Genomic DNA, 22,730 nt, shown 5'->3' with positions numbered 1-22,730 from the left:
CTTAGCAGTCAATTTGCTGAAGGAATCTTGGACTTTTCTTCCCGTGGTTCTGGGACCCTAACACTCGTGTAATCGAGCGTCACGGGCCAACTCGCGGGCAGCCACTCAAATGAGGCCTGACAGCCAGTGTCACTTTCCATTCCTTACGGACGATGCCTCTCAACAGAGAGGACACTCATCCCGGGCATTCTTCCTCAGATGGTGGCATCTAAAAAAATCTATGCAAAAGAAATACTGGGTGACCAATTTGAGGTGACTTTTATTTCCAACAAGACAAACATCCACACTGACTCTCATATCTGCTTATTTAACTCATTCTGTTGGAAAGTTCTCAAAACGTGTAGCTGAAGAAAAGAAATATGGTCAGAATAGCTTTATTTAAGCACTTCTGGAATGTGTGTGTGTGTGTGCGCGTGTGTGTGTGCGCGTGTGTGTGTGTGTGTGTGTGCGTGTGTGTGTGTGTGTGTGTGTGTGTGTGTGTGTGTGTGTGTGTGTGTGTGTGTGTGTGTGTACGTGTGCGTGTGTGTGTGTGTGTGTGTCTTTGCATGTGCTCCCATGTGCGTGTGAATGTGCAAGACCATGACATGCAGTCAATCTTACATTTTTTACTCTGATGTTTCACACCCCTAATTGCTACAAAAATGTTGGCAGCTATGCCGTGGACGTCTTTTGGGTAATGCTATGGCTTCCACCCATTGCTATATCTGCCCAGCTGTGTAAATTTGGCGCCATACTTTGAGGCGCATTGTGAAATGTCATTTTTTGCATGTTTTATTCTGAGAAGATATCAATCCAAGTCTATCACAAACTGACCCAGAGACCCCAACTAGCTGTTTTTTTTTAGCATCGTGGCTACACAACACTAGTCCATTATGTCTTCCAGATGTGGTGACTAAACTGCACGATTGTTTGCTCCTTGTCCCCTTCCATATCACGCAGGCTACTCTGCTCATAGGAATGAATGAGCTCAGTTGTTGAAGTATCAAGTCAGTGTCTGGTTCATCAAAGCTTTTATGTTTTTACATCTGAATCAGAATGAGTTTTCCACGCCTTTGCATTAGGGAGAGTCATTGGAATGTAATATGATTGAGGCTAGTCTCAGAGGAGAAAATTCACTCTCAGGGTCTGATGCATTTTAGGCATCCCACAGATTGACACGTTGTGTACATATGCATTATGGGCAATATCCAAGCTACCCGGGCTGAGTGGAAACCCCCAAATCCATAGGAACCCCGCATACAGTAGCTTTGTTAAGCCAGTGTGACACCGAAGACCAGATGTACTGAATGTGATGATGGTGCAGTGTGAACACAGCTGCTCAGTGTGTGCGAGTACCCCCAGCCAACAGCACCCAACCCACTGTTTTATCGTCTTTAACTCATCCACTGCCAGGCCTGCAAAAATGTGTCCACTCCAGTGCAAGGGTTTTTGTCATTGTCACTTGAATTCCAGGACACACAGAATATTGAGTTTTAGGACTACATAAGCATTCAATACAGCCTTAGAAACCATAGACCACTGATGTCAAAGTCAAGGACCGGGGGCCAAATCTGGCCCGCCACATCATTTTATTCAGCCTGCGAAAGCGAATCGAACTTCCATGATACTTGCTAAAGTCTGAACCAAATTTTCAAATTGTCCCATCTCAACCACCATAAGTCTTTTTTTTTTACTTTTTTTGAAAAGTAGTTATTCATTCGTTGTGCGTTCTTTATTTCATATGTGAAGAGGATGATACCTTCTAATGGTTCCCCAATTTCATAACGGCCCCCCGAGAGGAAACCGTCACTACAATGTGGCCCGGGGCAACAAATGACTTTGGAACCCCTGCCGTAGACTCTCTTCTTTCATCAGAAACAAAGAGTTAATTCATAAATTATATGGGTCTGGAGTCATATGAGCTTGAAATGAGGGTGGCTGTCCAAAATACAATGCAATACATACATATTGATTTATGTTGCGCTTTAATAACAGCTGAAGCTGGAACAAAGCGTGAACATGGAAAGAACGGAAATACTGCCCCTTGTGGAAAAGAAAAAAACATTGCCAGAGGCCATGGTCAGCCCTTTATCGGCACCTAAGCATGAAAAAACATAACCCGAACAAGTTCTGGAATGACGTCATATTTTCAAATCTCGAATAATTTCGTGAATGGCAGTAAATAAGTTAACGGTGGTCTTACATACCTATCCGAGGCATCTGTGAGGGAAACTCCATTTGTTGTTGGTTTGTATAGAACATGTAAACATTGTTAAAAGACCAAAATGTTTTGCTGTGCAGTTTATAATCAGGAAGAGTTTGCATTTGTGAATTTGTCTGTCTGGACTGTCTGTGTTGTTTACCACTACCCCCCGAATGCGTGAAGAGCCCCCTGCTCCAAGGCAACCCCTGCCATGGAAACCAGCCCATGAAGGGAATGACCCTTGTGAACCACTCATGTTCCTTGAGCCTCTGTGACCCTCACCTGCTCACCACCGAGCAGTGGAAAACCCGCAAAACATTTTTTATTCGAGTTGGGAATCCTTCAAGTGGCAGTGAACCTGAGTAGTGTGTACTACTGTAAAAGATGTTACTATGTTGATAATTGTTTGCTCTCAAACACAGAAGTGTGTATTCTGTTATGCATTTATTTGTTGTACTTTGTGCCAGACTAATCCCACAGGACACTAAGATGGTGGTTTTGTGGATGTCTGGTGGGACTTATTTGCTTGGATCATTAAATCTCCTCATAAATCCTGCTGTGAGAGGCCATCATTGGCATTGTTTTGCAACACATCGGCAGATGTGCAAGACCTCCAAGGACGCTTGGCGTCTCTTTTTTTCTCTCTCTTTTCTCCCCCGCCCCCTCATGACCCTGTAACTCAGTGAAGAGTTCAAAAGTAAATCTATAAGTCCCAAATCCAGAACCCTTCTCTCAATGGATGTTATGACTTGATTTTGCGGGAGATTTTCTGCCTTCTTCGATCATACAGCACACGCCATTCCAAATCTGAACTTTTAAGCTGTGTTACAATACAAAACAGAAGTATAATTGGAGCTTAAAGGACAACCGACATCTCCGGACAGGTTTTCTCACTATTGTCACACTCTAATGGATAGAAAAGAGTTAAAATATCCCATATATTTGAACTGTTTTCTATCCATTTTCTCACTATTCTCACACTTGGTTTTTTTTTTGTTTCAAGCTCTGTCATCTCCCTTTCGTGTGTGTGTGTTTTCTCACGCTCTCTGTCTGCCTGTCTCTTTAATGTTTAAACCCCCCCCCCCCACTGGTGGGTTCTTGACCAATCACGTGGCTTTAACCGAAAACGCCATTTTGTTTTTTTGAGAACGGGCTCACTCTCTGTCTGTAACCCGATCTCCCACTGCTGCGTTCTTGACCAATCACGTGGCTTTAACTGAAGACTGGGGGCAGGGAATAGAGGACAAACACGGTGGCTACCATTTTCTTGTTAGGAGAACGGCACATCACTCGTCTTGGCAGCTCGGTGTGTATCCCGAAAAATAGTTCGTCTGCCAAGGTAAAATTTTCATAAATGCAACATTCGTAAGCCAAGGGGTTCGTAAACAGAGGTCTCACTGTACTTTGAAGAAGAAGCCAGAGATGAAAGATCACTATGTAAAGTTTAGACGGAAAGCAGAGAGTAAGCCTTCCAACCTCTACTCGTCTGACTCTTCACCAAAGTCCAGCTATCAGGTGCGGGATGACAGCCTGGGAAAAGAGACCCCTCTCGGGGCCCAACATCCGCACCCCTTACCTGGCGGCAACCGATGGTGTGGTGAAGACCACACAGGAGAAAACGCGGCCGTTCAACAGGTATCCCAAGGCGGAAAGCGACAGGGAGCGCAGCCCCATTCGGCCGCCAGCGCGTCCCCACGAGTCATCCTCTCAAAACGGCCCCTCTGAGGATCTTCTGGCCACAAGCCCCCCGTCGGGCAGCTGCACCCTCACCACACGTTGTCCCATCAAAGCCTGACGCCAGAAGCGAGTCAACACCCACACACGCCTCACCCCAGCGTGCCAGCCCCACGTCTACCGGCCCCCTCCGCCCTGCCGCCAGCGCCGCCCGCGCCGCCCGCAGAGAGCCGCAGAGGGTGTTCCATCAGAGCAGTTCCGGTCGGCTCTACAGATGGTGGTAGATCCCGGCGACCCGCACACCTATTTGAACTAGTACATCAAGATCGGGGCGGCGTCCATGGGCATCGTGTGCATCGCCACCGTCAAGACGACGGGAACATTGGTCGCTGTGAAGAAGATAGGATATTGATACTACACTTTTGATGATGTTTGTTGTTATTTCTGTTGTTTTTTTGGTTTGCCATCTTATAGATGCCAGGCGGGGTGTGTTGTGCCCCCAGTAATTGCATTAAAATGCAGCACAGTGCCCTCTAGTGGTGGAAATAGTTAAAACCACTCAAAAACGTTGTGGAGCAGCCATTTTGAAATCTAACTGTGGAGAGGTTTGATTACATCCATGTCCATCCTCTTTCTTTTGACTTCAGGCACAATCTGTCAGTACATTTACACTATTATACATTTTACTGTTTGTTGTGCAAGTTATTTATAAGCCTACATCAATATTTCGTCAGTTAAGCATTTCACATGCTTTCCATACAATCATTGAATGAGCTAGAGAATAGGCCTGTTTCATTAATGTAATTTTATATGTACGTAAAATTGGATGCTGTACAACATTTGTATTCTTTTTCTGTTCGTATGCAGTTTTACAAGAAAGACTTCCATAAAAATACTAAACGGTGGATTCTCATCTTCGTGTTTTTATTGGAAGATTGTTAAGCTCGCTGTCTACACACCAACCATTTGGTTAGGGCAGCAGAATCAGGCTCTACCGTATGCGGGCCTGTTTGTGTTTCACGACACAACGGAGGCCCAGTGTCTCTTGCAAAGTCAAAGCCACAGGCTTTTCACACTTTTTTCTCTTGAGACCCTGCGGGATGCCAATTATTGATTTCAGTCCCTCAGGGGTGTCCTGGATTGAGGTTGGAGGAGAGAGAACCCCTATTGCCTGTGCATGTTAATCCCCTGCCATCTGCTTTCTACCCCAGGAGAAGGCTGCGTGATGCCTCCAGGTCCCATGAGGGCCTAACAGCCTGAGTATTACCTTGCGCCAATACAAATAACCTCCCACACCCTCTGGTGTTCTTCCTTCTTTGGTCACCCACCTAAAGAAGTAAACTCTCCACCAATTGGCTGCCTGAGTGCTGATCAATAGAAGCAGACGTGATTTACACACAACTTCCCAAATGTACCTGCCCCCACTTGTATGAGTGGAAAGGCTTCTACTGTGTGTGGGATGTGCAGCCGCTCAATGCCATGACATTTGGGCAGTGCTGAAAGTGTTGGCTTTTAGGTATATCCTGCAATTAATTCAGCTGTGATGTTTGGTGCAGAGTAACACGAGTTGCTGTGAAAGCCATGTTTGTTTTTTTTTGGTTTGTATTGTTTTCATCTTGGTTTGTATTCTGTTCAAACAGTGACCAAGTGTGGTATGGGTGCCACTAGTGCAGTGTATGTGGGCTACAAACTCACAACCTAGTTTAGCAACATTATTTAAAAGAGCATTTCATACACAATACGTCTGTGTAAGCTCTCAGTCGTACAGGAGTGGTCCATCGATGAGAAGGTTTCAGCCGTCATCTGTACAAATTTGAAGGTTTCGGACGTTTCGCCTCCTATCCAAGAGGCTTCGTCAGCGAACTAAAGTCTGACTGGTCGTATCGGCCCTATTTATATATCCCTAATGTCCAGCCATGGCGGCGCCGGACACAGCTAAGATAGGTCCCTACTCGCAGGTTGGGGGGAGCAGAGGACCACTCCCTGTGGCCCCACTGATTGTTCCTACATTCCTGACTAACGACTGGCCCATTTGCCCCACTCCCACCGGTATCACCTCATCAGCATTACGAAAGTTGCCTAACCTGTTTTGCCTAAGCAGGCTATTGTATGAACGATCCAAATTGAACCTCACCCCACCAGACCGGTTTAATGAAGGATTTTGTTATTTTATAAGAATCGCTTCTTTTACCCCCCTTTCAAACCATCTATGTTCTTTCGCTAAGATTTTAACCTCATTGTCGTCAAATGAATGGTTGCTAGCTTTTAGGTGCAAATGTACTGCCGATTGAGGTCCACTTATATTATCCCTGCGATGTTGATAAAGTCTTTTATGAGAATTTGTTGAGTCTCCCCAATGTACTGCTCTTTACAATTTTCATTCTTACAATGTATGGAATAAACTACATTACTTTGTTTTTCATTTGGTAGCCTATCTTTTGGATGCACTAATTTTTGCCTTAACGTGTTTATCGGTTTGAAATAAGTAGGAATTTTGTGTTGCCAAAGGACTCTTTGTAATTTTTCAGAAACTCCTGCAATGTAAGGTACTGCTACTGCTACCCCTCTCCTTTTTGTATCTTGAGAATTATTGGTTTCATTCCCTATTCTTTCTTTCTGACATTTGTTGAATGACCACTGAGGGTACCCACAGTTAGTGAGTGCTCGCCTGATATGTTTCAGGGAGTGGTCCTCTGCTCCCCCCAACCTGAGAGTAGGGACCTATCTTAGCTGTGTCCGGCGCCGCCATGGCTGGACATTAGGGATATATAAATAGGGCCGATACGACCAGTCAGACTTTAGTTCGCTGACGAAGCCTCTTGGATAGGAGGCGAAACGTCCGAAACCTTCAAATTTGTACAGATGACGGCTGAAGAAACCTTCTCATCGATGGTTTCATACACAATGTAAATATATTCAATATAGTTGCCTCAATTTTTACTTTTAATTTTTTATAATTCTTTGTTTTTAAACTTATTTAGGTGCGATTTTTGTGTGAAAACATATTTATTGAGGCAGCACCATTGACAAGTGATTTTCACATCTTCAGAGTTCGGAGGTCTCTGGTTCAAATTCGGGCTCCAGCCTTTCTGGCGTTTACGTGTTTCCCTCATGCTTGCATCTATTTCCTACAGTTACCTCTGTTTCCTACCAAATTCCAAAAGCATGCACGTTACACATAATCGAAGACTTTAAATCGCTTGTAGGCGTGGATGTGAGTGTGAATGTGTCCTGCGATTGATTGGTGACCAATCCAAAGTGTACCATGCCTCTCAACTAAAAAGTTATTTGAGTAAATATGGAATAAAATCTGAACATCAGAGCAAAATGCAATCTAATGAAACTTGATGTCACTGCAGAGCTCCATCCAAATACAGGAAGTCATTGTCTCTTAGGAAAAGTTCAGGCCAATAAAGGTAGTAGCACTCTGAAGCATACTTTAATAACTTCATCCGAGATAGCGCCCGCATAATGGAAACTGGGGAGATAGTCGCAGGAAGAAAACCCTGAAATCCATTCTACAGCTTCACCACCTTGTCAACCGCAGCATCAATTCGGCTAATTGCACTTAACTGGAGGTGCTTCCTGTGCATAATGATACGATGAAATGCATTTGGTCTGAATTGCATCAACATACTGCGTCACAGGAATACAAATGTTATGTACTGTAAAATATAATGGTCTCTCTCACTTCTTAAACACAGTTGCTTTTGGCTCTGAATTTTAATGCGCGCCAACCAACGTCTCTGGACAAGTTGTGTCCATAATTTGTAAAATCGCTTCAAATGACTTCTACTGAGCATATTTTACAAAGATTCCACCGCATATAGCTATATTTCACGTTTTTCGCGCTGAATATTCCGGAAGTCTTGTTTTTGAGTTGGTGACGAGTCCTCACCCTATGTCCTGAAGGAACGCCCCTCACCGAGAAAGGACATACCTTGCATCACCTCAATGCATTTTGCGGTACTTTGTTTGGTCTGAAAACTTCGTGTTGATCCGTGTCGATGGCGAAATTAGAAGGAAAAGACATAAATAACGCAATGGTGAACGTTGTGTGTTGCGCCAAGACTTCTGCAGTGTATGTTCGCTTACAAAATGTCCCAGGAGACAATTTACACGGAGCTTTGTCGCCCCCTTCTGCCTTTTTTGGGTGCTGTGAGTACGAGAGTTTGTCACTACATTTCTCTCCAGGTGCATCAAAATGACCGGAATAAATTATTTAATCGATTGCAACCATGTATGCTTTCCTCTTCGGAACTATTTGAATTATATTCATAACTGGATGAGTAACAAGAAAGCATCTTTTCCGAATCTGAAGTCATTGTATTGATTCTCCAGGAAGGCAAGACGTCTTGGGGTGAGACCACAAAGAAGGGGGCGGGACCTTCTGAAACTGGCCACTTCCCGGTTCAATTTGAAGTAGTTTTTGGACACTTTAAGTCATTTTTATTTGTGTTTTGCATTTCACTAAAAATATCATACTATGTGTTTTGGGTATTTTAGATGCTATAAAACGTTTTTGTGATGTCAGTTAGGAAACAAAAAAGTGATGTTGGTTGTCCTTTGAGTCAAGCATAATACAATAATGATTTACTGGTAGAATTATAATAGAGGTAATTAAAAGGTTGAACTTCAGATTTTATATAAAATAAAAAGATAATCCATTCCAGAGTCAAACTCCACACACCCCTGCTTCATAAATCATTTAAAATTGGCCATACAATTTTCAGGAATGCTGTAAGATTAAAATGACCTGGATGATTGAGTATATAGACAGAAAACATTCGATGCAGTCAGAAGTCTCCTCAGAGAAGCATGTCTTTCAGGAAACGTCATAGTTATTTTAGTATTTGATATTTGCGGAGGAGTCCTGAGATATGCTGGTCTCCGTGTGACCTTTGCGTAATGAATACAAAGTCAGCAATCCATAAACTCATACATTTTCTCTTCCATAGTGTCAGTATGAGGCTCGGTACTGGCCAGCAGATGCCAGCATCTAATGGGTGGTGCTCAGTTCTTCAAGCTTCCTGTCTGAGAGCTAATTCATAGCAGATGTCATAGAGACACCAAGTCTAATTAAGAACCTTCTTAATGTGCATCAAGCAACACCAGGGCCAGTTTTTGGTGAGAATGTGTTTGAATTACAGTATTATTTGTTCACACAGAGATCCCAAAGGACAAGCTAGAGGTGTGAGCAGAGGTGAAAGAGAGGCATTGTTCCTTCGTAATCCTGAAGTTTTTTTCTACAGTCTCATACAGTAGCCCTGTAATGGATGTCTAATGACTTGCTGTGGGCCCCAAGCATTTTTGGGGTGGCACCGATGAAGCTCCCCTTCCTGTCCCTTTGGCACATTTAGTCTTTTGGACCACCCTTTCCCTGGCAGCAAAAGATGAAGACTGGTTAGGAGATAACGTAATATTATACATTATACTTTCATTTGTGCTAATGTTTTGGCAGCCTTTCATCATGCCCCTGTTCGACGGCCTTTAAACAGTACCTTATCTGAAAAAGAAGTAGAAAAAAACCATACTGTACTGCCTTGTGTAATGTAGTTATGTATACGCTGAATTGTAAATTAAATTGTGTACTGGGCCAGAAGAGGTGCCTTTGATTATATTTTATATTTCTAGTTTGAAATTTCCATTTCTGTGAATAAAATAAGTCAGGCATGAATAACCTGCAAGATGGTTCTTAGTTTAGCTGCCTTTTTTGTTGCCACATTTCTGCCAAAACAGCTGATTTTAAGGTCAAACTCTGGGCAATGGTATTAAGATGTATAATCATCTATAACCAAATATAATCAGGATTTCAGAATAGTAGCACTTGACGCATACAGAACTGACACTTCAAACAAAACAAAATTCACAAAAATATTTAAACACAAGATATAAATTGAACCAAAGTCTGCAAGCTTAATGCTAACATGTAATGTGAAACAACATAGTGTGCTAGCATTAATGGTACTTTCCCCACACATGTACCAGCAGTCATACAACGAGGAAACAACAGTTCTCGCAGGCTCATGTGAGTCAAATTTGGCTTCAACAATGTGATGCCAGTCTATATCGTTACTTCCAAATAGAAAGTGACTTTCAAAGGAGACTTTATGTGACTTGTCAGCATAGCCTACAGGAGAAGCTCACTGGTGATGACAGGAGTATTGACACGTCCCGGGAGCCTTCCTCTCCTTCATCACGAGATTCTCTTAAGTGTCCTGACTGATTGCGTCATAGTCATTGTGGATAATAGCTTTGTGTAAAACTAAAAGGGGCAAAATATCACAGAAAATCAGTACATTTAGAAAAGCTCATCATTCAGAATGAAAATATTAGCAGTACATTTTGTAGTTTTGTGGTCAGCAATTGGATTTTATATTTCTTGGCTAATAAATGGCTTGTAAAACATGGGAGCATATCGACAGGCACTACCTGAATGATTACCTTTCATTTTCACCTTTGACCTCATTTTATGGTGCTAGTAACACCGTGACCAATCTTGTTGATCTTGTTTTTAAATTACATATTTTGATTCTTTTCAATCCAAATGTTGTTTTTTTTCCATAAAGGCTTCAAAGACAGCTAAAGACAATGACTATAATGTATTGCATTGCCGATAATGAGCTTGGAAGGAGGCCTCCCTGCATATTTTCTACCCTCCAACCCCACCCCCTTGTCTCACCTCAATTCCTCCCTCCCCGCCTTTGTCTCATTGACGCCATCACATTCGGCCGTGAATACAAATGAGCTTCAGGACTGAGCAATTATTCAGCGTTCCTACACTGTCATGAAAGATTCACTGACACCAGTAAATGGTCCACGCCATATTACATGTACATAGTGTCAACCCTCAAAATGAATCTCATATGCGGAGGATATAATGTGCTTGTGGAAATTCTTGGATAGCTTTTGTCTTGGGGCTGAATTCATGTGGGCCACAAACACACTGCTTTTGACATACAGTAGCTCCCATCCCCCTGGCACCGGTTGTGCAGCCATTTCTGTTTGCTTTGCACGTTTCAGACTGATCTTTTGTATTCATCTTTTCCACTCCCTACCCTGCTCCAATCCGAAAATAAGAAGTCATTCCCTCATGATATCTGACATTAAGATTCAGGTTAAAAGTGGAAAAGTAACTGCAATAATTATTTTATCACCTTTTTTTATTGTATCAACTCCTCTTTGAACTGATTGAAACTGTTTTGGTATTTTACTGACATGCATTGCATATTTGTGTTCCAGTGACCTTTTTCAGCTTTGCGGCTAACATGAGGAAAAACATTTTTGGACATTATCTTTTTAGCTTTGGACTGATCCCTCAGTAGTTATTTAATACAATACGGTTGAAGGAATTTTTATGAAACAGTGTGAGAACTCGAGCCTAGTGCACAGTATATTCTGAGTACTTTTATATCCCCAGGAATGTGCACACCAACAATGTCATTGATTCTATAGTCTTCCTTTACTGCACAAGTCATTTACAATGGCGGCTGTGACGTGGGGAGAGGTCGATGATGGCATGTGGGCTGTTGGCGGGTCGCAGCAGATCGCTGCTGGGCTCCCAGTTGGAGTGATGGCGATCTTGCGTGGCTGTTACAGAGTGAAACTCGCTCTGGGGGAGGGATGCTGTTTTGGAGTCAACATTGCTGCTTTTACCTGTCTGTCAGTATCATATTTGAATTGAAACGTTTAATGCGGGTGTTGCCATCATGAGACTGTGAAGCATAAGCATACTCTCCACAGAAGTGGATTTAATCGTGATGCGTTCAAGTCATGACTTGTCTTAGGGAAGTTAGACAATCTTGCTCAGTCCACTTTGCACCAGTGTTAGTCAACTATATTACCGGTAACACATTCACAATCACATTTTCTTTCATGGGCCCAAGTCAGTTTCCCCACTGGCTATTGTTTTATTGTCTTATTCATTAAATGGATAACAGAAATTTTAAGCGGAGTTAATATTTGACAAGCATGTGAACTAGGATGTATCTTAGTCTGCCTGTCTTTTGGGGTTATTAGAATGATGGATCACATTTGATGTTATAGTTACTGTATCTTATTTTTGTTTTATGATCCTTGAATATTTTTTATGTAATCCATAAATCTATCTGTTGTCACCTTGAGTTCTCCCTCCATTATACATGCTTCATGAGATAGCATGTACTCAGTAACATACCCTACAGCCGGTTTGCCATGTTTGCTACACTATAACTCACTTTCCTTTCAAAAACAAGGTGACTAAAGTCATGAAATTCAAATAAGAAAACCAAGTCAGTTAATTTGGGCTTGTATCCATGCAAGTCCAAAGTCCTAAAGCCATTGTATTCTGTCATGTGATTTGAATTCACCTCATTGCCATTCACTGCTACCCAAGAACAAAGGTGTAATATACACACAGCACACCAATCCACAATTCAAAGTGAGGAAAGCGGAACTACTGTCTAGCATGTGAAGACCAAAATTAAAAAAAAAAAATATTGTGTCAATAGTGTATGTGTATATTTTTACCATTGAGATACATTTGATGGGCTGTACTTTTTTTGAACTTCAATTTCTGATTTTTATTGCCATTTTGTTTTAACCAAAAAAGTTTGTATTCCTCTTTAAGGACAATGTAAGTAGTTTTTCCAACTCCATTGTGCTGTTTTTCAGAAAGAAAAAGTAGGAGACCTTCATTTATTTAATTTTTTTAACCATCTCAATTTTAATTTAGAATTTAGCTGTAATAAAAAGCTCCACCACAAAACAAACAGAGATTCTGCTCGTTGGCAGGCGAGGTTTATCAAGCTGCTCAGATTCATTTCCTGTGTCCCCCATGATCAAATCAAATCTCAGGATTAGGCCAGTTCCTGAAAATCCAGCCCTCTCCCCCACCCCAACCTTTGCTTGTCCCTACTCCATATCCTCATGTGTTGTATGCTCCAGAAGGTCAAGACTGGTGTCGAGAATAGGAGCATAAATAAGCATTCTAACTTCCTCGAGACTTGGGAGGAAATGTATGTTTATTTAATTTTGTCTTCATGCACTTTCAAATGAGTTTCGGAGTTAATGAGGAGCTGATAAGCCATTATCAGAATCAGAAACAAACATGTGAGGGATCGTCTTTGCCCACAAATATAATGTTCCTGAAAAAGTTGATTACTGTGCATTTTTAGTATTGTGTTTCTGTTTCTGTCATGTTTGCAGTATGTTTGGATGCGATAGCACTTGCTTTTCTATTTTGCCAAAGAAGCATGAAACGTCAAAATATTTGATAAAATATGTCATTTAATTACACAGTTAACCACAACAGAATATACTCAGTTCGCCGTCCTCTGACTGTCCTCACGTGCATTTCCTCTGTTTGCTGTCCTCCACTTAGAGCACATCCAAGAAGACGTTTCAGCAACGTCACTGTTGGCAGCTCTTTGAATCTGGTAAGATCACGTCACTTCAAAAGCTTTTAATAAAATATGGCTACTTGTGTATCTCATCGTAATTGCAATTTCAGCTTGTGGATTTCTTTTCCTTTTTTTGAGGGGGGCGCTTGCTTTTGAGACATGTGGTATGATCTTGGTGCGAGCAACTGCGAGGTTAGCCTGATTCAGGCAAAAGTAGACCTTTGATTCCTTTTTTTTAAACATGCCGCGAAGGGATTCCCTCCTTGTGTTAGTCACATTTGTTGTCAAGGAAATGCATCTGTTAGTCATTAGGATGGCAACCTCCTATTAGTACCCACAAGAGTCTCACAAGCTCTCCTGGCACTTTGTCCTGTAGTTTGAGTTATTTTGGTCTGGACCGTAGTCTGTATGGGCCAGTGAGGGAGGGGTGGGGGTGGGTGGCTGCCAGATGGTATATATTGCACTCCTTGGACTCCTGACATTTCTCACTCGCTTTTCCCATGACTCATTTAAGTGGCTTCCTTATTAGTCCTGCCATTCATGGAGATGGGAAGCTGGGGGCTCATGCTTCCAGAACAAGAAGATATTTATGACTAGCAGAACGGGATCCTTTCATGCAGTTTAATAACTTTAAGCTTTTGTTTTAGCCACTCTGCAGGAAACAATGTGCATGTACGAGTGTCTAAGCGCAGACATGCCTCTACTCTTTTTCCCTAAAGCTAAGAAACAAACAGTGTGTTTGCTTACAGCCTGACAGTCCTTATGGGTTTGGCTTTGCACATGCATTTTCGAGCCATTATTTCATGGCCTGCAAACATAAAGGGCTGCAGTGTGCATTGCAAACACTCAGTTCCAATGATCTTGATGGCTGGAGATACTTTTGTTAGAAGATGTCAGATGATTATTCAGAATTAAAAAAAAAAATCAGCGCAGCAAAAGATGGTCAAAATAGAATGAAAGAATAAAAACAGTATTGCTTTAGCACAGCATCACATGAGAATTCACACATAAACAATGATACACGTGACAAACATACAGTAAATAAATGCATCACCACCAAGATGAAGATCCAACCAGAAACCGGTGTATTTATTGATGGATTTATACAGATTGTCTCCCATTTGTCAGCAAAGAGGCCCGGAGCATCCAGTGACCTATTTCAGGATCCATAATATGGCGAAAGATCACTGTGGCTTGCCAGCATCTCCCCCCTTGCTGACCACAACAGCCTCTCCCTCCCTTTTGGCCTTCATTACCATGGGAACGTTGACATCATTGTGGGTGGAGCTCAGTGGCCAGAAAGAGAAGGCAGGCACAATCCACCAACCACGACACAAGTCCAATTTATCTCTAATTTGCCTGTTTGGATCACGCTTTCTAAACAAGTATGGTGCAAAAATCCAAAAGCCGTCACAACATCAGTCTTTCCAAATACTTAACTGATTTAAACTAAGAATTGATAACATTGTACGTTGTTGGTTCTGTGTGTGTGATATGATGCAGAATTGCAAATAACACATCAGAGGTCCAAAGAAGCTACTGCAAAGCATTGCTATAAGTTGGCTTGACACATCTAAAGTTGATCTATAATAGAGCATATTTAAAAGCTTAGAAAAAAAAACTTTTGAAATGATCAGCAAATGCCTAACGAAATAAATAAATGATACTCTTCAGAAATCCCAGAGCAAGCTGCTTCTCACACACACACACACACACACACACGCACACACACACACACACACACACACACACACACACACACACACACACACACACACACACACACACACACACACACACACACACACACACACATATGCACAGGATTAAATCAAGGTTGGCCTACTGGGATACACTGCCAGAGATTCCCGGCTAAATAGATGGTGACATTCCAATGTCGCCAGCACTTTGCGGAGACATAACAAGTGACCCAGATCAGGGCGGAGCTGAGGGGGAGGGAGGTGAGGTTGGATTAAGGACATGCCGGGGCAGGAAGGTAAGGTTGAGAACAGCATTGGGGGAGGGTTAGGCGGGTGGTATGCGTGTAAGTAAAGGAGGACACCTACCTGTCTGCCTGACTTGGCTGCAGAAAAGCTTAGCGTGAGATCAGGTCATCTTAACGATCGGATACTGGACCCCATTTCTTCCATGGCAACAGTTGTAATGTCTTATCGCATGCTATAACCCTCTTTTAATCTATGTTGCCACGCATCAATCGCTATGTTTCCCCCTTTGCAGGTGAACCATCCCCTCCCCGGTGACCCAGCATTTAACCATGGCAGACAGTCGGCATCCAGAGGATCACTGGTCCTCCAACGGCCAAGAAAATGGCGAGAATGGCTACTCAGCCTACAGCTACCAGGAGAACGGATTCCACGGTGGGGCAGCAGCACAGCCCAATACAGCAGGTATGAAGTTGGTGTGTTTGGAACCTTGCGATGGAGCGTTGTCTGTGGCTATATGTGCTTGGTTGTGTTGCGCAATCACCAATGTTAAGTGTGTCATGTCACCTGCTCTTGGAAACAGAGGAAATATTAGGATGTGCACCTCCGCACAGCCTTTTGAATGCTTCCTCCCGCCCATGTCTTGTCAGTGTGTGTATGTGTGTGTCTCTCTCTCTCCCTTCACAGTGGATGACTCAGCCAATTTGCCTCCCTCCCCACCTCCCTCTCCATCCGCTGAGCAGATGCGGCCAGCGGCGCAAGGTATACCCAATGCACACTTTTAGGCTACTCTGACCATCCGCATGGGTGCGCAAATGGCGGTGAGGGTACACGGAAGCATAAGAACACAGATCATGTCAGCCACTTCCCTACTTCCCCGCTTATCTTTTACTGACGTCTGTTCCATGTCAACCCCGAGGTGTTTACACTTTGGGCCATTAGTAGTACTTTCCCAAGACATTTCCATGCTGCGTCGTGCCATGCAATCACCCGAAACTGAGATCCTGAAAGTTTCTGCATCTAGCTACTTGTGACACACAACACATTGTAATTGAATATCTCAATGCAGCATATAAAACTGCAGATTAAGATCTAAATCACAAGAAATTCACATGTGCAGGAATTTATGCACATTTTGTAGGAACCACACAATGCACATCATAACTTTTTTCTAATCATAGTTTAACGGTATGTATGATAGTAAAAAATAGTTTGGTGTTGTATTACAATAATTAAGAACCAGACAAAGTGTGATTTGAGCTGACTTTGGACGAGAGGCCTTAATTGTTGACATTTCTTGACAGTGAAGTTTACAGGTGTTTAGACTAACATATTTTTTAATGTGGGAAAAAGTCAGAGTACTTGGAAAAATATATATAAGCACGGTAATAATATGCAAACTCCACAGAGGAAATGGTCAATGAATAAATTCAAGCCCTGATCCTTATGACTGCGACACAGACATATGAGTCATTCACAAACCACGTTGCAAAAGGGCCTGTCTCCTTTAATTCTGGTTTCTACATATAGTGTGATTAAAAAAAATTAAAACACATTCTACATCATTTTAAGTATCGACTGATTTCATCACATCTTTGTCTTGTCAATTCATGTAACCCCAGTTCCCTCCATGTCTCACCTACCTGCCCCAAATCCCTTGTTTGAGAAGAGAAAGTAGAACCTGACAGTGCTTTCTCTGCGGAGAAGCAACAGCAGAATGAGGATGAGGAGAAGGAAGTTGCCATTTCCCAGGAGGAAGTGATGTGTGAGCAAGCTGGCACCTTTCTCTTAGAGCAGAAAGATTTGGTAGCAGAAGCACAGGTTTTGGGCTGCGAGCAAGCTCAAACACCTGAAGTGCTCAACGGAGGAAGTCATCACAGGGAGCACAGCCCTTCAAAAAAAGGTTTGTCAGAGTACAAAAGTATAAAGGGATCCTTCTTTGCGAGTGTTTGAGTCCAATTGTGCAATGAAAAAAGCACATTCAGAATATTTTGTTGTGTATAATTTCTTGCTTCCTGCTGTTTTGTTGCATTTTAATCCAAAAGTTTGTCCATCTTCATTGTTTTGTGCCTGTTGGACTTCAGGAACCAACCATCTGTTGGTTGACAATGGCTGTTCTTAATGTGTTGCCAGCTAAATTGCAAATGCAATTAGCTTTAGCCACACTGTAAGCATTTGTTTGTGTGGATGATTACTGTGCAGTCAAATGAACTCAGATTTGAGGCGGTTGAGCTGTATCATTGTCATCATTACATCTTAAAGCAATGAGGAATAGCATCTTTTTGTTCGAGTCAAATACAGTAAAGTCTCGTTATATCGATCTTGGATATATCGATAGTCCCGGTTATATCGATACTATTTCTATGCACGCACGGAGAAAATTACATGCAAACAGGGCCAGATATATCGATAGTCCCGGTTATATAGTTATTTTTTCGGACTCCCTTGAATATCGATATAACGAGACTTTACTGTAATTGCATCACATGTATATTTTTTATTGTTTATTTGAAAGGGAAAGTGGGACTCTTTAAGGAACACTGGTACAATACCTACGTAAACTAACTGAAGGTGTAGCATACAGATAATCCAAAGTACACAATAAGATGTCCAATGCATAGTGATTATGAAAGGAAAAATAAAGAACAATGATTTTAATCAGAATCAGAAAGCCTTTAATCGTCCCACAATGGGGAAAGTTGCAATATAGCTATAATATATATATAATATAGCCAGGAAGACATTAATTTAGTTTTATTAATTTAGTTTAATTTAGTTACGTAAAAGTTAAAGGACAACCGACGTCTCCGGACAAGTTGTGTCCATGATTTGTAAAATGGCTTCAAATGACTTCTACTGAGCGTATTTTAAAAAGATTCCACCGCATATAGCTATATTTTACGTTTTAAGACTCGCACTGAATATTCAGGAAGTCTTGTTTTAGAGATGGTGACGAGTCCGTACGTGACGTCACTAAAGGAACGCCCCACACCAAAAAAAAAGACACATCGTAGCAGTCCTTCCATCACGTCAATGTATTTTGCCGTATTGTTTGGTCTGAAAACCTTGTGTTGCACCCAAAAGGTGCCAGAAGAGGGTGTCCAAGCTCCATATAAGGAATTTATCAGCCTGTGGAGACGGAGATGGCCACAGGAGGTCGCCATTTTGTGCCTCTTTTCTGGTGATCCGTTTTCCCCAATGTTGCCTCAAAATGGCATGGAATAAATTCTTTAATCGATTGCAAGCATGTATGCTTTCCTATTCAGAACTATTTGAAACATATTCATAACTGGAGGTGTAACAAGAAAGCATATTCTCAGAATCTGAAGCCATTGTTTTGATTCTCCAGAAATGCAAGATGTCTTGGCGTGACGTCACGAACTGGGGGCGGGACTTTCTGAAAATGCCCAATTCGCAACTCAATTTTTTCCAGATTTTGGCTTTGAGTCATTTTTATTGGTGTTTTGCATTTGAATAAAAATATCATACTGCATATTTTGGGTATTTTAGATGCTATAAAACGTTTTTCTGGTGTCAGTTAAGAAACAAAAAAGTGACGTCGGTTGTCCTTTAAACATTTGTATCATCCCACATGGATTGCAATGGGAATTAAATCATAGCTGTGCTCCCTGGCATTTAGTAATCTAACGTCATGCACCTCATACATTCATTTCAGTTGTGCACAACAGCCTACCCGTTGCAATGAAGCATGTGTTTGGAGAGCTACTGCGTCTGTGTGCACAAGGCTTTGGCTTGGCTGTGGTGATCCAGCTTTTATGGATGCTGCTTTTAGTTAAGATGACTCCAAACAAAGATGCACAGTATACTCCAAACTTGCAGCCCAACTCGAAGAAAAGACCAGAGTGGAGTCCTGCGGGCATGCAGAACAGGAGGCAGCAAAGCAAAATAAAGAGAAAAATGTAGTGATCAAATTTAGTGATCAAATAAATTCCAGATTATGGTGCAGAGGCAACGGTTGATACGTTTTTATGCTTGGCCTTCTAAAGCTCTTTGAATTTCACACATCAGAAACGGAACAAAGTGAAGATGAAGTGAAGGGACAGAAGTGTCTTATGGCAGGAATCTTTGATAAACGCGTGACCAGAAGCTCCTTGGTGATGCCTTCATTTGACTTTATCACAACATTACCTGAGAAAAGTACCTTTTTACCTTCCGATGAGCAGTCAAAAGCCAACTGTGAAACATTTAACCTGGCAAGCATCCTTCCTTATCCTACTATGCAGAAGTCTGTTGACACTAGACCAAAGTCTACACCCCAAAATCTGGATTCTCTGGTGGGAAAGTCATTGACCAAATTCACTCTTGGGGAGCAGACTTTAATACTGGCGGGTGAAATAAAAACATCTGGGCAGCTGCGTCTTTAAAGAAAACTTTGGACCGATGCCGTCTCCGACTGACAAGCCACATCCTGAGGACATTTCTGACCATTGTTTCCCTGTGATGGATTTTCAAGCAGACAACCTTGGTTGCAGCTGCCAAAGTTGAAGATGATCATAAATTACATGATCATAATATGTCTAATCTTGGTATATTGCAAAAATCACATTTACGGTCAGGAATACTGGAAAATGCTGTGACGAGCGCAATAAAACCGGATCATCTCAGAATCCCTGACTACTCCAAAAGACAAAGCAGCTGAGTTTCCTTTGAGAAGCAGACTACCTGGTAACATAAAATACAAATAATTCCTGAAGTAGACATTGAAAAAGACTCTTCATGAGCTACTCCTCCCATCCTACCAAACAGTTGTTTCATATTTACAGCTACAGAAACTGATTCTTACCGCGCCCGAAAGCCTCGACATTGTGTCCCACGAACCGCAGATTTCTGAGGAGAAAGCAAGAGAATTCTCATCAGAGATTGTTGCAAAAAGCAAGCGTGGTGGGATTAAGAAGTGGGCAGATAGAGGAACCTGAACATGACATACTGTAGACGGCAAGAATTTGCTTGGTGATCCCAGGACACCTGCAATGTCAGAAACAAGAGAAAGGGAAGATATCCCCAAAGCACTAAAGCTCTCTAATGGAATGAGTACACTCTACTTACAGAAGGGTTCACCGAAGCCACAATTTCCCTCTGCAGTCATAATTATACCTCAGACACAAGTGAAAAGAAGCGGATGACGCAGAGGTTGTAGAAGATATCATATTTCAGGATGATCAGGAAGCCCCAGACCTGCTGAAAATTGGTCAGGTGCTCCAGGGAAACTATAGTGTTGGCCAACCAAAAGTTCCTTTGCATTCTCTGATGATGACCCACTGCAGCAGCAGATGGGTAACAAAGAGAGATCCATTTAAAATCAAAGAGGAGAAGGGAACTGATATTCAGGATGATAAGACTCGAAGGGGAGCGGTCAGAAGGTCGAAGACAACGTTGCCATCATACTGTACTTGTTACCCTTACAGGCTTTTTTTAGATTGCAGTTGAGCCCCATTCGTGTGAATGCCCCATATCTGCGACACGGCGGCAACCACAATCTAATCTGAGTTTGACTATGTGGTTAATCTGCAAATCGGCGTCGTTCGAAGGGCAGACCAGAATAAGGTTTCAGCCTTCCAGGGTTGTAAAAGTGTAACCAAAGCTGTGTCCAGACATCCGAGACCAATTCTGCTAGACGCAAAGCCGCAAGTGAACATTTGTCAACAATATTTCACACCATGGATAGAGAGTGCAATAACTGTAAATGGCAGTGGATTTGTTTTAAATGGATTTAGGTGATGATTTGGTGCTATGAGCATGAAACCTAAACAATGTGTGCTAACACAATTTAGCTCATGGCTTTATTGACGACTGCTCTTTCTCTCTTAGTGGCTTACATTTTGTAAATACTTTAAGCGGTTGCAGTGTGGCTGGTAAACATGGTGTGCTTTTCATATTTGTGAAACACGTTTTTTTCTTTAAAAAAAAAGCATGTTTTGTACTTCCATAATGGGTTCTCTCCAGTTTTGCTTCATATTTACGCTAGTGTGTGTGTGTGTGTGTGTGTGTGTGTGTGTGTGTGTGTGTGTGTGTGTGTGTGTGTGTGTGTGTGTGTGTGTGTGTGTGTGTGTGTGTGTGTGTGTGTGTGTGTGTGTGTGTGTGTGTGTTTTAATTGCAAAAGCTTGTTTTGCTGGCATATCATACTGTTGTTTTTCGTGCTTGTTTGGGTGTTGTGAAAAGAGACTGACCTGGATATTGACCGTGGATACCTGCTGTTGCATAGTGATGCATTTAGTCTTTATGTTAACTGTTTGCTGCTTGACATCATTCGTTAATGCGTCACTTTTTTTTCTTCACAGGTATAGAAAGCTGTCAGCCTTTTAGTGTCCACCAGTCCAGGGAGAGACCCACCGTAAGTTACCCTCTGGCATTTATGCTTCCATGTACTGTATGTTTTGCATGAAAACACACTTTTTTTTAACTTTTGCATGGTTGCATGTGTGTCTCTCATTGTGTCTTGCATGCAAGCCTTCGTCCTTACGTCTGTCCCGACAGAGAAAATCTGTAAGTTTAGTCAACTCAGAGCCAGATCTATGTGTGCATCACAGCCATACCCAACTTCTTTATATGTGTATGTCTTGTCTTGCACCCATTTGCTGAAATAAAAAGAATTCTTAGGGTCCATGCCTGCCCGTTAGAAAATAGTATGGTTCCCGAGTATCATCCATGATAATTGGTCAAAATGGCTAACTTTTTTATCTTTATGTACTCAAACATTTCCAACACAAATATCACCGGTTTCATTATTTATTTCAATTGAAATTATTCCACAACCTTGTATGCATCAATATTGAGATAATAAAATGTGTTAAGGTTGAACAAAATATCACACAGCCAATTGATTGTTTTTTTGTCGGTGTGCAACGCAGGTTGTGCAAAGACTTGGATGTCACTGTTTTGTACACAAACTCAAGTCAGAATTTGTTTCAAATCAATAATGCAACATTAATCAAACATAAATCTGTTAAATATGACACACATTCAACATGTAACACAAGCATGAATGTACTTCATGAATGAAAGGCACACAATTTATTCTTAGAACCAAAAAGGGACTTTTTTTACAATAATATATTTAGAATTAACCCTCGCTGTCTTTGAGGAATAGGGACCAGAATGGCACACATGTTTTTCCAGATATACAGTAGATAGATACATCCAGTACTTGATTAATCCACAAAAAAATACACTGTTCCCATTGTCTCTAATAAAACGACAAAGGTCTAAGCAAGCATACCAAATAATAAAAGAATGTAAACAAATTAAATCCCCAATGTAATAATGAACAAAAGAGCTCTTATGTGTGATCTCAAAGAGTGATGTACAAAATGTTTACAATTACGAGTTTAGAGTGTGAAACATTGAACCTGGCAAGCATCCTTCCTTATCCCACTATGTAGATGTCTGTTGACACTAGAACAAAGTCTACACCCCAAAATGTGGCTTCTCTGGTGGGAAAGTCATTGACCAAACTCACTCTTGGGGAGCAGACTTTAATACTGGTGGGTGAAAGAAAACATCTGGAGGTCCTGGGCAGCTGCGTCTTTAAAG

General features: G+C 41.8%; 1 protein-coding gene and 1 pseudogene across 13 annotated transcripts in view; both read left to right on the top strand.

Moving 5' to 3' along the window:
• The window catches only part of LOC148903328 (uncharacterized), a 37,427-nt gene that overhangs the window by 2,189 nt on the left and 12,508 nt on the right, over positions 1–22,730 (top strand). For 3 of the 13 annotated variants that reach the window (XM_089000322.1, XM_089000290.1, XM_089000333.1), the window contains exons 2-7: positions 13,218–13,272; positions 15,475–15,644; positions 15,867–15,941; positions 16,849–17,082; positions 21,479–21,531; positions 21,648–21,683. In XM_089000322.1, coding sequence (XP_088856448.1) covers positions 15,512–15,644; positions 15,867–15,941; positions 16,849–17,082; positions 21,479–21,531; positions 21,648–21,683 — 531 coding nt within the window. In that variant the 5' untranslated portion in view covers positions 13,218–13,272; positions 15,475–15,511. Of the gene's footprint in view, positions 1–12,812; positions 12,947–13,217; positions 13,273–15,250; positions 15,397–15,474; positions 15,645–15,866; positions 15,942–16,848; positions 17,083–21,478; positions 21,532–21,647; positions 21,684–22,730 lie in introns of those variants that run through there. The other 10 variants (XM_089000370.1, XM_089000343.1, XM_089000315.1 and 7 more) reach the window with 7 other exon arrangements.
• LOC148903329 (uncharacterized) lies at positions 17,562–20,833 on the top strand (annotated as a pseudogene).

This window comes from Hippocampus bargibanti, linkage group LG01 (assembly GCF_051943395.1).
Source record: "Hippocampus bargibanti isolate YZ-2025 linkage group LG01, ASM5194339v1, whole genome shotgun sequence".
Lineage (NCBI taxonomy): Eukaryota > Metazoa > Chordata > Actinopteri > Syngnathiformes > Syngnathidae > Hippocampus > Hippocampus bargibanti.
This window is presented reverse-complemented; position numbering and strand designations above follow the sequence as displayed.